The sequence below is a fragment of the Geotrypetes seraphini genome, chromosome 4, assembly GCF_902459505.1.
Source record: "Geotrypetes seraphini chromosome 4, aGeoSer1.1, whole genome shotgun sequence".
Lineage (NCBI taxonomy): Eukaryota > Metazoa > Chordata > Amphibia > Gymnophiona > Dermophiidae > Geotrypetes > Geotrypetes seraphini.
In genome coordinates, this window is record NC_047087.1 from 193,577,024 (window position 1) to 193,594,111 (window position 17,088).

Consider the following 17,088-nt stretch of genomic DNA (forward strand, 5'->3'; position numbering starts at 1 on the left):
CCTGTCCCTGCGGAGTTTGGACAAGGTACGCAACATCAGAGGAAGTGGAGGAAAGGCATAAAGGAACCGATCTCTCCAGTCAAGCAGGAATGCATCTGGGGCCAGACGATGAGGAGAGAAGAGTCTGGAACAGAATTGGGGCAGCTGATGGTTGTGAGGTGCTGCAAAGAGGTCCACCTGCGGAGTGCCCCAGCGAGCAAAGATGGAGTGGAGTGTTGAAGGGTCCAGCGTCCACTCGTGAGGTTGAAGGATGCGGCTGAGATTGTCGGCCAGGGAGTTCTGTTCGCCCTGGATATAGACAGCCTTGAGGAAGAGATTGCGGGCCGTGGCCCAGGTCCAGATGCGTAGAGCCTCCAGACAAAGGAGGCGAGATCCGGTGCCGCCTTGTTTGTTTATGTAGTACATGGCGACTTGATTGTCTGTGCACAGGAGAAGAACCTGAGGGCAGAGAAGATGCTGGAAAGCCTTGAGGGCGTAGAACATGGCTCTGAGTTCCAGGAAATTGATGTGATGTTGACGCTCCTGTGGGGTCCAAAGTCCCTGGGTGCGTAGATCTCCTAGGTGAGCTCCCCACGCATAGGGGGAGGCATCTGTGGTTATGATCATGGAGTGAGGGGGTAGATGAAAGAGCAGACCCCTGGAAAGATTTGAGGAGTTCAACCACCATTGGAGAGATTGCTGAAGAGACGATGTTACAGAGATGGGATGAGAAAGAAGATTCGTAGTCTGTGACCATTGGTTGGCGAGAGACCATTGAGGTGTTCTGAGGTGGAGACGTGCCAGAGGAAGGACATGTACTGTCGAGGCCATGTGACCCAGGAGGACCATCATCTGTCGGGCAGGAATGGAGGGATGCATGAGCACCTGACGACAGAGATGGAGCAGGGTCCGCTGACGATCGGAGGGGAGAAAAGCCCTCATTAGTGTGGTGTCCAGAACTGCTCCGATGAATTGAAGTCGCTGGGTGGGAAGCAGATGCGACTTGGGGTAGTTGATCTCGAACCCCAGGAGGTGGAGGAGCGAGATGGTGTGATGAGTAGCTTGTAGCACAAGTTGAGACGTAGGTGCTTTCACCAACCAATCGTCCAAGTAGGGGAACACTTGGAGATTGTGAGACCTGAGGAAGGCCGCTACCACAATAAGGCACTTGGTGAATACCCTGGGTGATGAAGCGAGGCCAAAGGGTAGCACTTTGTACTGATAGTGGCGGTGTTGTACCTGGAACCGCAGGTAGCGGCGTGAATTCGGATTGATTGGGATGTGAGTGTAGGCCTCCTTGAGGTCCAGGGAACATAGCCAGTCGTGTCGAGAAAGAAGAGGATAAAGCGTGGCAAGGGAGAGCATTCTGAATTTTTCCTTGACGAGATACTTGTTGAGGTCCCTGAGATCGAGAATGGGACGGAGGTCTCCCGTCTTCTTGGGAACCAGGAAGTAGCGGGAGTAGAATCCCTGACCCCTTTGTTCCGGAGGTACTTCTTCGATGGCATTGAGAAGAAGGAGGGATTGAACCTCCCTCAGGAGGAGGGGGGTTTGGGAGGAGTGAGAAGCAGACTCTACGGGAGGGTTGTCCGGTGGAAGAGTCTGGAAGTTGAGAGAGTAGCCGTGGTGGATGATGTTGAGGACCCACTGGTCCGATGTGATGACCTCCCAACGGCTGAAGAATATGAAGAGACGACCTCCGATTGGTTGTGGAAGAGGTAGCGAAGGTGGAAGACTGGCTATGCCCTGGAGAGAAGAGTCAAAAGGGCTGAGAAGGTTTAGCAGGAGGAAGAGGCTTGTTGGGTTGATTGGACTGAGAACGAGCCTGTGCCTGGTGTTGGTGCTGCCGGGGCCGCCGAGGTTGTTGGGAAGGCGGATTGAGTGGCCTGGCTGAGAACCTACACTGATAGGAGGATTGAGGCCTGTAAGGTCGGGCAGGCGGAGCCTTTTTCTTGGGTTTAATCAGGGTGTCCCACCTGGTTTCATGTGCAGAGAGTTTCTGGGTGGTGGAATCCAGGGACTCTCCAAAAAGTTCATCCCCAAGACAGGGGGCGTTGGCCAGACGATCTTGGTGGTTAATGTCCAAATCTGAGACTCTCAGCCAGGCCAGGCGGCGCATGGCTACAGCCATGGCAGAGGCACGGGAGGTGAGCTCGAAGGAATCATAGATAGAGCGGACCATAAATTTTCTTAACTGAAGGAGACCAGAGATATGCTGTTGAAAAAGTGGAACCTTTCTCTCCGGAAGATACTTTTGGAGGGCGGACAGCTGTTGAACCAAGTGTTTCATGTAAAATGAAAAATGGAAGGAATAATTGTTCGCCCTGTTGGCCAGCATGGCATTCTGATAGAGCCTCTTGCCAAACTTGTCCATGGTTTTACCCTCTCTGCCAGGAGGGGTGGAGGCATAGACACTGGAGCCCTGAGTCTTCTTTAAGGTGATTTCAACAAGAAGAGACTCATGGGGCAATTGGGACTTATCGAACCCTGGAATTGGGATAACTCGATAGAGGTTATCCAACTTGCGGGGGGCCCCAGGTACTGTAAGGGGGTTTTCCCAATTTTTGTAGAAAGTCTCCCGTAGGATGTCGTGTATGGGTAACTTAAGAAACTCCTTAGGAGGTTGTTCAAAATCCAAATCCTCCAAAAAGGCTTGGGATTTTTTGGAGTCTGACTCCAGAGGGAGGGATAAAGCTGCTGACATCTCCCTGAGGAACTTTGAGAAGGAGGATTGCTCAGGTTTGGAGGTTGTATCGGGTGCTGAGGGATCCTCCTCGGTACCGGGGGGGGACTCTTCCCATAAGTCTGGGTCCCGGACCTCTGGGTGTGCATGCCGAGACACCGGGGTGGAAGGTTCGGTATGGTGAGTCTTGGATAAAGATTTCCCAGAGCGCACCGAAACGGTACCGGGAGAAGAGGACCGGCGTCGATCCCGGTCCCGGGAAGAATGGTGCCCCGCCCGGTCCCGAGGCGGATCCGTAGTGGTATGGGAGTGAACCACAGGATGGGCATGAAGTTGCTCAGCCGAAAGAATCGGCATGGAGGTATTAATTGGTACCGATGGGGTGGATACCGGTGGCTCGGTACGGGGCTCGGGCCGGTCTGGTACCGAAAGGAGCGGTGCCAAGATAGTAGGTAACAGGTGCTGGAGTTGATGTTGCAGCTGTTCCTGTAGTTGAGATTGGAGGATGGCCGCAATTCGGTCATCCAGGGGTGGCACCGGAACCGCTTTCTTTTGCTTCGGTTCCTTAGGTGCCGCTCCACGCCCCGGCTATGAGGAGGCCGATGACGAGGCACTCACCGAAATCGGGGCGGAGCGTTTTCGGGGTCGGCGCGAGGCCGGCAAGGTCGGTGTCGCCACTGTGGCTGGTGGACGCTCGAGGGAAGAGGGAGGCTTCTTAGCCAGCTTACCTGGCGCCAGTGGCGCCGATGTGGGGTCGGGTGGTGTCGAAGCAGGCGGTGCCGATTTTGATGGTACCGCTGTCGATGCCGAGGAGTCCATCGTCGACCCGGTGCCGAACAAAAGATTTTGTTGGATTTGACGATTCTTGAGAGTTCGCTTTTTAAGAGTGGCACAGCGGGTGCAGAAGTCTGCCCGATGCTCCGGACCCAAACACTGCAAACACCAATTGTGTGGGTCAGTGAGGGAGATCGGGCGTGCATACCGCTGGCACTTCTTAAAACCGGCTTGCGGGGGCATGAAGGGAAAAACAGCCTCCGCAAAATCGAACCCCGAGGCCTGTATAATGGCAACAGGCCCCGCCGGGGCAAAGACGAAAAAAGGTTAAAAAAATAAAGTTGTTTTTTTTTTTGATAAATCAAAGAAAAAGAAACCCGAAGGTAAAATGAAAAGAAAATGGAAAAGATTTCGCGAGCGGGAAGGCAAAAAAGTGAGTTCAACGGCCGTTGAAAAACACACGCGTCTTCTTCGCTCCGCGGAAACGAAGAAACTGGGGACCACGCACTCCTCCGTCGGGCGGGAAGGCACTCGCGCACGCGCGGTGCGGCCAACTAGAACTTTCTAGTTAAAAAGGTCCGTACCGAGGGCTCCGTCGGTGACGTCACCCATGAGTAAAGAATATGCTGCCTGCTTGTCCTGGGATAAATAATGTTAGCTTTGCTGTAATTAATTATCTAAATAGCACTTAGGCCCAAATTCCGTAAATAGCGCCTATTTTGGAGGTGCCCAACTAGATAGGCGCCTATCTAAATTGAACAAGCTCAATTAAGCTTTTTAATCAGCACTGATTGAAACATAGGCGCCTATCAAGAAAGCGCAATTCTGAAATAAGACATCTCTAAAAATTTAGGTGGCCTTAAAAAAATAGGCGCTATGCATGTTAGGCGCCTTGTTGTAGAATTGCTGCTCTTAAGCGTGCTTAAGCGCTCAGCTGGGCACCTTTTAGTTGTGCCTAGAGCTAGCCTATTTCTTGGGTGCCTCCAAAATAAGTTCCGCTCAGCGTGATTCATTAAACAGCACCCAATTTCACTTGAATCGCGCTGAACGGTGCTTCTTATAGAATTTGCCCTTTAATTTTTGTATGAGTGTTCTTGTAAGGATCACCAATCAAACTCTCACCAAGATATATACCAAACTCTATATATCCCAAACTCCTCACCTCCAATGTATAATCCCCAGCTCCACAGAAGTACCATCTGGGCTCAAACGTTTTCACTGCCCTAGGCTTTATGTACTACCCCCTCACTGGAGCCACTATCGATTTACTAATAACAAACTTTAATTTTTAATTTTTTACTTTACTTATTTAACAACCCTTCTAGCATATTTCAAGGGTACTGAGCTTATAAGTGTGGTCTTCATTTCAGGGAAATAAGAACCAACATGTTTCATCTATAGAAGATTTTTTCAAGGCTTATCATCCCTTAGCAAGCTTTACACCGACATATCGGACCACTGAATGTTAACATAAGAAATATGTTTAACTGTACTTTGGGTAAATATAAAGGAGATAGTGTTTAAGCTAGTATGGTACTAAATTTTCCCTAATTTCATACAGGAAATACCTGTGTTTTACAATTTTGAAGTTTTACAATACTTCCCTTGAATATTTTGCTATTTCTTCAACATTATAAAGGAAGATTATTATCTTTTGTTATATATTATTTAAGGTTACAATTATTAATTTAAAATCAATTTTTATTAGTGCAAGAAACTGAATGTAAATTCTTGAGTTTTGTGATGTTTAATTTGTTGGTCTTAGTTGTCAATTACTAAGGGTTGAAATGTTTAAGGGGATAAGGGGTTGGGTTCAGGTGGAAGGAGTGATGGGGGTATAGGGTCTGGATGGGATGGGGAATATGGGGGGGGAATAGGGATGGAAGGTGACAAAGTACCCTGTCATACAGTTTGGTAACTGGTTTGGGATGCATTTGAAGATATGTTTATTAGTTTTTGATGGTGTTTGATTGATTGTCATTAATGCTCGATGTGTTGTTTCTTTTGGTTATGTGAATAAATGGCTTTAAAATTCATTACTTGGAATGTGAGGGTGTGTGGATTTCCTCTTCAATAAAAAGGAAAAAGATACTGCAAAGTTTAAATAGGCATAAAGCGTCTATTGTTTTTTTACAAGGAGACGATTTGACAACACAAGAGCATTCTAAACTTCTTGCATGGTGGGTTGGTGATTATATTGAAGCCCTGGCCCTTCATAGAAAGGTGGGTGTTATCCTTTTTCATAAAAAATTAGTTGTTGAAAAGAAACATGTTCATATTGATCCTGGAGGTCGATATATTGTAGCAAAGGTTAGGATTAATGGGGTGGATATGATGCTTTGTAATTTATATGCTCCAAATTCTTATGATAAAAAAATTTTTCAGTACAATTTTAAATTATCTTATGCAACAGGATTCTTGTCCTATGATAATAGGGGTGATTTTAATGGGGTGGCAGATTCAGAGTTAGACAAATCGGTTCTTCGGGCGGCGGATAGGTTAGATTTAATGAAAGGGATTCCTTTATTTTGTAATTCTTTAGATTTATTGGATATCTGGAGGGTGATGCATCCATTAGGGATTCATTGTTCCAGGGCTCATAATACCCATTCAAGGATTAATTATCTCTTTTGCTCTGATACATTGTTTTCAAAAAGTCAAGAGGCTGGTATAGGACCTATAGAGATTTCAGATCATGCCTTTGTTTGGGTTTCTTTAACCCTGATTTCTGAGTCTTTGGGTATACCTCAATGGAGATTTCCGTTGGATTTATATTATGATATTAAATTTAAAGAACATATTCTTGATTGGTGGAATTCTTATCAGATTAATAATGAACAGCATACGGAAACTCCTACTTTGTTTTGGGAAACGGCAAAGGTGGTATTGAGGGGGGATATAATTGCATATTCTAGTCAAAAAAAGAAAGCCTGTGATAGAGCTATTTTATGTTTAGAAAAACAAATTATTAAAATTAGAGGTATTCAGGCTAGGAGTCCCACAGAAGATAATTCTGCTCACTTATTGGCTATACAGCTCCAATTGAATGAGCTCCTTCATTAAAGGGCTTTTAAATCTGTAAAATATTATCAATATCAATTGTATAAACACGGAAATAAGACAGGAGCATTATTGGCTCGGTTAGTTAGGAGTAAATGTTTTCCATCTAGAGTTTAGCGAATTCAGTCGGTACAAGGTCAATTTCTTATAAAAAAGAAAGATATTGGTAAAGTATTTCATGATTATTATTCTTCTTTGTTTGCTCCTAACCAAGATAGAGGTTTATCCAGTGATATATATTTGTCTAGTTTGGAGTTGTATTGGCAGGTGGAACAAACTAATTTGAATCGTCCTATTGGGGAAGAAGAACTGTTATTAGCTAAACAACAAAGCTCATTATGTAAAGCACCTGGTTTGGATGGCTATAGAGCTGAGTTTTATAAGATTTTTGGCAAAATATTGCGACTCCTTTAGTATTAATGTTTAATAATCAGATTAAGGAGCAAATATTACCAAAAACTCTTCGTCAAGCTCAAATTGTTGTACAGTAAAACCTTGGATTGCAAGTAACTTGGTTTGCAAGTGTTTTACAAGACAAGCAAAACATTTTATTAAATTTTAACTTGATATACAAGCAATGCCTTGCAATACAAGTACATACAGTATAAACACATCACAACTGAGCTGATGGTTCTTCTCTCTGACACTGCAAGAATGTAGTGACTGTTCTAAATGAGCAAAGTCTTGCAATACAAGTACATACAGTATACACACGTCACATCATCACAACTAGGGAATGACATGGTGGCTGTTACCGTCAGAGCGCTGAAGCTGCTTGTGGCTGCCGTAAAGGTCATCTCTGATGCGACCGGAAGTTGCGTCAGAGATGACTTTTCCGGCAGCCATATGCAACTTCAACGCTCCGGCTGCTGTAAGAAGGCAGTTTAGAAATCGCTGGCCACGAAGGAAAAGGGCAGGGAGGTTTGTCGGCACAGTTGTTGGACCGGGCCTGTTGTCCGGGGGGGGTGGGGGGGGGGGCGGCGCGGGTGCATGGCGAAAATGGCTAAGAGGTGTTCTCGCTGCGGGGGGGTGTGAAAGTGCCACGAAGGTAAGGGGCAGGGAGGGAGAACAGGAGGAAAGGTGGGGTGGAGAGGAACAGATGCTGAAGGGAAATGGGTAAAACAGAGTGGGGAGACGACGCTGAAGGGACATGGGGAAGAGAGATTGGGAGAAGACTCTGAAGGGATTGGGGAAGAGAGATTGGGAGAAGACGCTGACGGGAAATGGGTAAGAGAGAGTGGGGAGAAGACACTGGTAGGGAAGAAGACAGATGCCAGACTATGGGGGGAGCGGAGGGAAAAACATAGGTGCCAGACCAATTTGGAGGGGGGTAGAAAGGGAGAGGCACAGTAACAAGAGCAAATGGAAGACGCAGAGAGAAGAGAGATAGTGGATGGAAGGAATTGAATGAGAAGATGAGGAAAGCAGAAACCAGACAACAAAGGTAGAAAAAAAAATTCTATTTCTTTTTCTTTTTTTGCTTTAGGATAAAGTAGTATATTAGTTATGTTGATAAAAATTTATAAACAAAGCCCTGTTAGCTGAACATTTCTTTCTCCAGTTCAGCAGCCAGAACTTTGATTTATAAGGAAGGAATAATCTAAATATTGCAGTATTGAGGCTTGTATGGATGCTGCGGTGACGGTGACGGGGCAGTGAATGGGATGGCAGTGACGGTGTCGGGGCGGTGAAGGGGATGGCGGTGACGGGGCAGTGAAGGGGACTGTGGGCCGGGGACAGGGCAGTGACGGGGACAGATTTTTTTCCCTGTGTCATTCTCTAATCACAACTAAGCCAATGGTTCTTCTCTCTCTCTGACACTGCAAGAGTGTAGTGACTGTTCTAAATGAGCAAAATCTTGCAATACGAGTACATACAGTATACACATGTCACATCATCACAACTAAGCCGATGGTTCTTCTCTCTCTGACGCTGCAGGATTGTAGTGACTGTTCTAAATGAGCGAAGTCTTGCAATACAAGTATGTATAATATTTTGTATTAAAGTTTTGGGGTTGTGGAACGAATCGTCTGAGTTTCCATTATTTCCTATGGGGAAATTTGCTTTGCTACACGAGTGCTTTGGATTACAAGCATGCTTCTGGAATGAATTATGCTCGCATACCTTTAATTTTTGTATGAGTGTTCTTGTAAGGATCACCAATAAAACTCTCACCAAGATATATACCAAACTCTATATATCCCAAACTCCTCACCTCCAATGTATAATCCCCAGCTTCTCATAAGTACAATCTGGGCTCAAACGTTTTCACTGCCCTAGGCTTTATGTACTACTTCCTCACTGGAGCCACTATCGATTTACTAATAACAAACTTTAATTTTTAATTTTTTACTTATTTAACAACCCTTCTAGCATATTTCAAGGGTACTTAGCTTATAAGTGTGGTCTTCATTTCAGGGAAATAGGAAGGTTTTACTGTATTTCCAAAATCAGGTAATCCTAATAAGGTGGAGTCATATAGACCAATTTCTCTTCTTTGTTATAAAGCTAAACTTTTGGCTAACATCTTAGCTAATAGACTGGCAAAGATACTAACTGATTTGATTGCTGAACCTCAAGTAGGCTTTGTAAGAGGACGAACAGCAGTTAAGAATATTCGTTCAATTTTGTATTCTTTGGAGTGGGTACTTCATAAGAATCTGCCTTCGTTATTGATTAGTTTTGACGCTGAGAAAGTGTTTGATAGGGTTAGATGGGAATTCCTATTTACGGTCTTGAATAAATATGGTATTAAGGGATATTTTCAGGAGGCTATTAGGACTCTTTATTCAGATATACAGGCTAGAGATTTTGTTAATGGCTGTCATAAGAACATAAGAAGTTGCCTCCGCTGAGGCAGACCATAGGTCCATCCTGCTCAGCGGTCCGCACCCGCGGCGGCCCATCAGGCCCATTGCCTGAGCAATGGTCTATACCTATCTATACCCCCCAATCCCTTTTTCTTCTAGGAATCTATCCAAACCTTCTTTGAAACCATTTAATGTTTTCTTGTCTACAACAGCCTCTGGAAGCGCGTTCCATGCATCCACCACCCTCTGAGTGAAAAAGAACTTCCTAGCGTTTGTTCTAAACCTGTCCCCTTTCAATTTCTCCGAGTGCCCCCTTGTACTTGTGGCGCCCCTTAATTTGAAAAATCTGCCCCTGTCTACTTTTTCTATGCCCTTCAGGATCTTGAAGGTTTCTATCATGTCTCCTCTAAGTCTCCGCTTTTCCAGTGAGAAAAGTCCCAACTGCTTCAATCTGTCGGTATATGGGAGATTTTCCATTCCCTTTATCAGTTTAGTCGCTCTTCTCTGTACTCCCTCAAGTACCGCCATGTCTTTCTTGAGGTACGGCGACCAGTACTGGACACAGTACTCCAGATGCGGCCGTACCATTGCACGATACAGCGGCATGATGACTTCCTTCGTCCTGGTCGTAATACCCTTCTTAATGATACCCAGCATTCTGTTTGCTTTCCTAGAGGCTGTGGCGCATTGCGCTGATGCCTTCAGTGTTGCGTCTACCATCACTCCCAGGTCTCTCTCCAGGTTACTGACCCCTAGTGATGTTCCCCCCATTTTGTATGTGAACATCGGGTTCTTTTTCCCCACGTGCATGACCTTGCATTTCCCCACGTTGAAGCTCATCTGCCACTTTTCGGCCCACTTTTCCAGCTGCGTTAGATCCTTTTGGAGATCCTCGCAGTCTTCCTTGGTTTGAGCCCTGCTGTATAGTTTGGTGTCATCTGCAAATTTAATGACTTCACACTTAGTTCCCACCTCTAGATCATTTATGTAGATATTGAACAAGAGCGGTCCCAGCACCGACCCTTGCGGAACTCCGCTCGTGACCCCTTTCCAGTCTGAGTAGTGTCCCTTTACGCCAACCCTCTGCTTCCTGTTTGCCAGCCTTTGGAATTTTTTAATGTGGGTCAAGGGACGAGGCAAGGATGTCCCTTGTCTCTGTTAATTTTTGTTTTAACCTTGAACTCATTGATTCGTGAGATTCTTTCAAATCTAGATATTATTGGAGTGGATATAATGGCTTCTACTTTTAAAATTGCTGCTTTTGCAGATGATATTTTAGTTCATTTAAAGAATCCTAGGATTTCATTACGCTCCCTATTGGAAAGTTTTGCTGAATATGGTGAATTTTTGGGATTTAAATTAAATGTGGATAAATTGGAAGCTATTGCTATAAATGATAGTTTACGTATACAGAGGAGTTCTGATTTTCCACTAAGATGGATGATCAATTTAAATATGTAGATCTTAAATATGTAGATTTAAATTTTTATATAAATCTAATATTCCAGATTTACTAAGATATATAAAACAGAAATTGTTGAAATGGCAGTCTTTGCCTTTATCCCTAAGTATACGCATAGCTCTTTTTAAAATGGTTCTTTTCCCCAAGTGCTTATGCACTCTTCAAATGCTTCCACTGGAATTAACAAGGAGAGAATGACGGAAATTAAGAACAGCAATTACTAAATTTTGTTGGGCCGCGAAAAAGCCAACGTTATCTTTCGATATTTTATTAGGTTCTGGGAAGAGAGGTGGAATGGGGCTTCCCGATCTTCGTATCTATGGAAGGGCTTGCTTATTAAGACATATTAGAGATTGGGTTATGGATGTGATGTTTTATTTATTCCAATAGTTTATGAAAAAGCCTTTTATTATCCTTTTCATTTTTTATTCTTACATCAGTCAAAACTACCGGTTCATTTAAAATAAAAATCTATTTTAAAACCAATGAGGTCAGTATGGGGTAATTTGTTGAAATTATGGGCTTATAATCCACATGTAAATGATCTTTTACCTATTTCAAGGTAATGGTGATTTTACACCTGGCATGACATCTGGGATATTTAGAAACTGTGGGTCAAAGGGTGTTTATTGTCTAGCACAGGTATTAGATGAGACAGGGAAGATAAGACTTTTCCTGACCTTTCTTTAACAGTAGGAAGGGGTCCTGGGTATTTATATGGTTATATGCAATTGGTGAGTTATGTGAATAAATTATGGAGCTCGGGCGTTTGTGATAGAATTATTACCTTTTTTCAATCAATGTGAGGATTTGCTAATTTCAGTATCTTTATTACATAAATTGTGGTGGGATTTACTGCCAATTCACAAATATGATAAATTGTTACTAAATTGGAGTGAGGAGTTAGGAACTCAGATATCGTTTCTTGAATTTAGTCAAGCAATTAACAGATTACCTAAAATTATTACAGGTTTTGTATGGAAGGAATGTACATATTGATTGCTACATAGGGTATATTTCTTCCCAAATTCAAACTTTTCATGCAGGTTTGGTAAATTCCCCAATTTGTTTTAAATGTGATAAAGATCTTTAACACATTATCTCATGCTTTTTGGCTGTCCCCTTTAATTAAGTCTTTCTGGTCTGCCATCCTATTATACTTGGATTCATTATGGGATAGTCCTGTTGTGGAATCTCCAAGGGAAGTACTTTTTGGTAAGGAGATGTCTTATTTCAGAAAGCATGTATGATTGGTCATAAATGTATTATACATTATACGATTATATTTTTGTTCCTTAAAGAAAATGTTTGAACATAATATTTTGTAGAAAGTTTGACCAAATTATTAAAGAGATAGCTTCATTACAAAATATTTCCGGGAATTTTGTTAAAGATAAAATTTTTCTTCAGAGGAAAATTGAACAAATTGAGAATTTCAATAGAAGACAATTTAAGGATACTAACCCCTTCTTCTACTAAACCACACTGAATGGCCCGCACTGCTCCCGATGCTCATAGAATTCTTATGAGTGTCGGGAGCAGCGTGAGTCATTCAGCGCGGCTCCCTGCGTAAAACCGCTAGCACGGTTTAGTAGAAGAGGCCCTAAATTTTACTAAATCAATAGTGGTTACACCTATTGATATATTTAAAAGATATTTGATTGAGAACTTAAAATTTTTCCCGGACTCGATTCGTCCAATCAATCGGATATATTATTTGGCAAAAAAAAAAAAAATCAGATGTTTCTTCTGAAGACAATCGAGTTGATAAATCACAACCAATTGATCTGAACAACATAACTCAAATTCTGGAAAGCTCCCAAGAGATTATTGATGTACTTCTTATCTTTTGTATTTGAACATGACCTTAATGCGGTAATGAGAATGTTTTTCGTTCCTCTCAAAGTTTATTTTTTTAGTCAAAGAATTCGGATCTTTCCCGACATGACAAAGACAATGCAAGACTGTAGGAAATTATTCTTGAATATGAGGCAAGAAGTAAAAAATCTGGGAGCTACTTTTCTTTTTTGTAAATCTTTATTCATTTTCAAATATTACAACAAGTGTATAATAGTCAATCAGAAAAATTTTAACAAATCACTTGACAATCTTATTTATACTCCTTAAAATATATAAATACTAGTCTTTAAGCCCGTTACATTAACGGGTGCTAGAATAGATGTCTGTCTGTCTGTGTTTCTTTATCTCTCTCTCCTTGGCCGCTGTCTGTATCCTTCTGTCTCCCCCTCCCCCCCCGAGCAAAGCTGTCTGCCCCCAGCACCCACCTCCCCCCCAAATGTCTCTCCATGGCCCTCTTCTGTCTTCCCACCCCAGAGCAAAGCTGTCGGTCCCCAGCACACCTCCCCTCCTATCTCTCCATGGCCCCTTCTGTCTCCCCCCCAGCACACCCCTCCCCCCAAAGCAGCCCCTTTCCCTCTCCATGGCCCCTTCTGTCTTCCCCCCAGAGCAAAGCTGTTTGCCTCAAGCACACCCCTCCCCCCAAAGCAGCCCCCTTTCCCTCTCCCACTGACTCTCTCTCTCTGGCCCCCTTTCTCTGTCTGTCTTTCTGTTCCTCTCCCTGCCCCTGTGTCTTTCTTTCTTTCTTTCTGTCTCCCTCCCTCCCACTGTCTGTCTGTCATTTTTCCCCATTTCCCTGTGCAGCAGCATTTCCATCCCACTTCCCTATGCAGCAGAAACAGCATTTCCCTCCTATCCCCCCTTTCCTGTGAAGAAACAGTAGCAGCATTTTCCCCCACCCCCCCTTTCCCTTCTCTTACCTTCTCTTCCCTGCTCCGTTTGGCCCCTCCCCCTTCTTTTACTGTCGTTGTCCTGCTCCATCCGGCCTGCTCCTGACCCTCCCACCGCTGACAAACCTCGGGGCTCCAGCCGCGTAGGCAGCACTTTAAACACGCTGCTTCGCGGCCTTCTATTGCCGATTTCCTCTGCCATGTCTGTCTCCGATGATGTCATCAGAGACGCGGCAGAGGAAATCAGCAGTAGAAGGGTGCGAAGCAGCGTGTTTATAGTGCTGCCTACGCCGCTGGAGCTGGGAGGTTTGTGGAGGGTAAATGGCCGGAGCGGGGTTGCTGTCCACCACTCGGTTGCTGCCACTGGTGCTGCCTAAGCCGCTGGAGCCGGGAGGTTAGGAGAGAGAGAGAGAGAGCACAGTCGCACGCCTCCAGCCCCCGCATGCGCCTGAGGTTTAGAATGTTGCCACAGAAGCACACCTCAGGGCGCCAGCACTCACGAATTTTCAAGAGCGCTTGCACCTCTAGCATTTTATTATTATTGATAAAAGAATCCCTTCCCACCCACCCATATATTAATAATAAACAATTATCAATTATTGTCTTTCCCACTCCCACCCCCCCTATATCTTATCTAATACTAAGGTGTTTAAGATGTCTGATCATTAGAATAAATAATCAATGGCCCCCAAATCTTTTTAAACTTATGATAATTTCCTTGTTGCATGGCAAGCACCCTCTCCATTTTGTAGATATGACATACTGAATTCCACCAAAAAGTATAATTAAGTTTAGTGTAATCTTTCCAATTTCCAGTAATCTGCTGAATGGCAATCCCTGTCAAAATTAATAAAAGTTCTTTTAAGTTATCGCTGAATATGTTTGATTAGATATAATATGTCTTTTTTGCACCGGAGCAACTTCGAAGTTTTTGGGACACTAAGAACTTAATTCATGATTAGGGCAGTCTTAAGATGTTTGGACAGTATTTGAAACACCTTAGGCCTTTTTCATAATACTGAGCTATCTTCCTATAATGAGGTTTCCTTGTCTCTTATTTTCTTGTTTCGCCTAAATTGTTTTGAGGTCTAAGAAAAAGAGTTTAAATGGTTTCATTTAAAGTATTACTAGTGTGAATTGCTTGTAAGTAGGTTTCCTCTTTTGGAATTTTCTTCTTTTTTCTTTCTTATTGTAATTTACTCTGTGTTTCTGTAACGAGTGAATACTTGTGAATAACTTTTGAAAATGCATAAATAAGTTTTTATAAAAAATTTCTATAGACCAACAGGGAACAGTTTCAAATACAATTAAGCTGTAGCATAACACTCCCAATCACAGCAACTTAAAACATTATTTGGCAAACTTCTGTTTTTCTGAGACGACGACTCGGATCTAACTCTTGCTCACTGATATTTTCAGAAGAAATTAGGAAGCAAGAATGTACAAGGAATGCTAAACTCTGCAGTTTCTGTTTAAAAATTTAGATCTTGAGAAGAGAAAAATGCTATGTGATTTATGAAATAGTTTACCTTTCTAGGCCAAACAGCAGCTCCAACTTCAGGAAATACTGTAGCTCCCCCTGCTGCAACATCACTCATCTACAAAATGAGAGAGAGCAAGCAGTCAATGAATTATCAAGTAATCTGAAGTAGTAAAATAAGATTACCTTGACAATAGCATTTGCTCCTATGAAAATATAGTAGTTACTCACCTGTAGCAGGTGTTATTCCGAGGGCAGCAGGCAGATGTTCTCACATGTGGGTGATGTCATTCAGACCGTGAAAAAGTGTGTTGTCACTTTAAAAGTCTTGAGACTGCCCCTACCACGCATGCATTGGTACCTTCCTGCCTAATGTAAGCTTGCGGGACCTTTAGTTCAGTAACAAAGCTAAGAAGCCAATTAGAGAAGGTGGGAGGGTTGTGAGACTATCTGGCTGCTGCCCTCGGATAACATCTGCTACAGGTGAGCAACTGTGCTTTATCCGAGAACAAGCAGACAGCATATTCTCATATGTGGGACTCCCTAGCTGCCAGAATCATGCCTCTGAGAAGAGGGTTACTGACAACTACCAAGAGCCTGGCAAAACCAAAAGTGTTGGAAGGAAGTTGGTATCTAAGTGGAGAATACATTATCCCAGGACAAGCAGGCAGCATATTCCCACACATGGGTGACGTCACCGACGGAGCCCCGCAGCGGACAGCCTCGAAAGCAAACTTGCTTGAAGATCTCGAACTTTCGAGCATTGCACCGCGCCTGCGCGCGTGCCTTCCCGCCCGAACTAGGGGGCGCATCTCCTGAGAGGATCCTCAGTTCGTTTATTTCTGCGGAGACAAGAAGACACGTTCTCTTTCTCTGCAGCAATTGCCTTCTCATCACCGCGGCTGTTTTTTTCTTAAAGTCGGTCGCTGTGCTTGTTTTTTATTCCTTTCTTTTTCTTTTCATTAAAAAAAAAAAAAAAAAATATATTGTTTTTCTTTTTTTGTTCGGCCGTCGAGCTTTGGGCCTAGGCCTAGGCTCCTTCGTTCGACACGGACTTTATTTTTTCCATGTCCCGGCCTCTTACCGGGTTTAAACGTTGTCGACAGTGTAATCGGGTGATTTCTGTCACCGATCCCCACTGCCGTTGTTTACAGTGCCTGGGTTCTTCTCATTCTCCAGAAGATTGTCATCGCTGCTTCACCCTTACTCCACGGGCCTTTCGACGACGTTGTGCTCAATTTTTTCAACTTTTCGGCATGGAGCAATCTTCGGATCCGGCCTCGACCGTAGCGGCTGCTCCGGTCTCGAAGGCTTCGACTCCGACGACCTCGACACCTGTGGTCTCGAAGGCCTCGACCCAGACTCCGGCTGGAGTTTCGGTCTCGAAGGCCTCGACCTATTCTGCCTCGGTTGCCTTGAAGACGACGCCATCCACGAAGTCTTCTACGGGGGGTAAGTCTCCGAGTTCCCTTTCAGGTGCCGTATCCAAGAAGCCACCAGAGTCCTCGGCACGTCCACCTTCGAAGCGTACCTCCAAGATAAGGGAATACTCACCTTCGAGGTCGCCCTCTTCGGAGCGTACTGCTGCACCTACGAGGTCAGAATCTTCTGTCTCGGTGCCGATGCTAGAGGACATGTTGAAATCTATACTCACAACTCAGATTTCCTCCTTGGTAGCTCAATTGGTCCCGTCCTCGACCTTGCCTCGGACTGATCAGCCTGTCACTCAACCAGAGCTTCCAGTCTCCCGAGGCCGATCCCGGACACCGAAGAACATTTCTTCATCAGAGTCTTCTCCGGGCTCACCTCCTCCGAAGCATCGATCGAAGCATTCAAGACCTGTTCCTTCTAAGCTTCGGAGGGAGTCTTCGAATTTGGATACCGAGGCTTCTTTACCTTGTTCTTCGAAGTCAAAGTCGAAGCATGGATCTCGACGAGCCTCGACTCGAAGCCCTTCTCGATCCAGAACACCGTCGAAGCCAGTCCGTCGAGACAGTCCTACACATACCTCGACTCATTCTGTAACACGTACACCTGCTACTTCTCCTTCCAGGAGTTTGAAAAGAAAGCATTCTCTTACTCCAACTCACAGT

The 17,088-nt window shown here is 44.2% G+C and overlaps 1 protein-coding gene across 1 annotated transcript in view; it reads right to left on the minus strand.

The window, feature by feature from the left end:
- Nucleotides 1-17,088, minus strand: part of LOC117359469 (prolyl 4-hydroxylase subunit alpha-1-like) — a 203,699-nt gene that overhangs the window by 9,265 nt on the left and 177,346 nt on the right. The window contains exon 13 of the mRNA XM_033942306.1: nt 15,045-15,113. Within this exon, the coding sequence (XP_033798197.1) occupies nt 15,045-15,113 (69 nt within the window). The remainder of the gene's footprint in view (nt 1-15,044; nt 15,114-17,088) is intronic.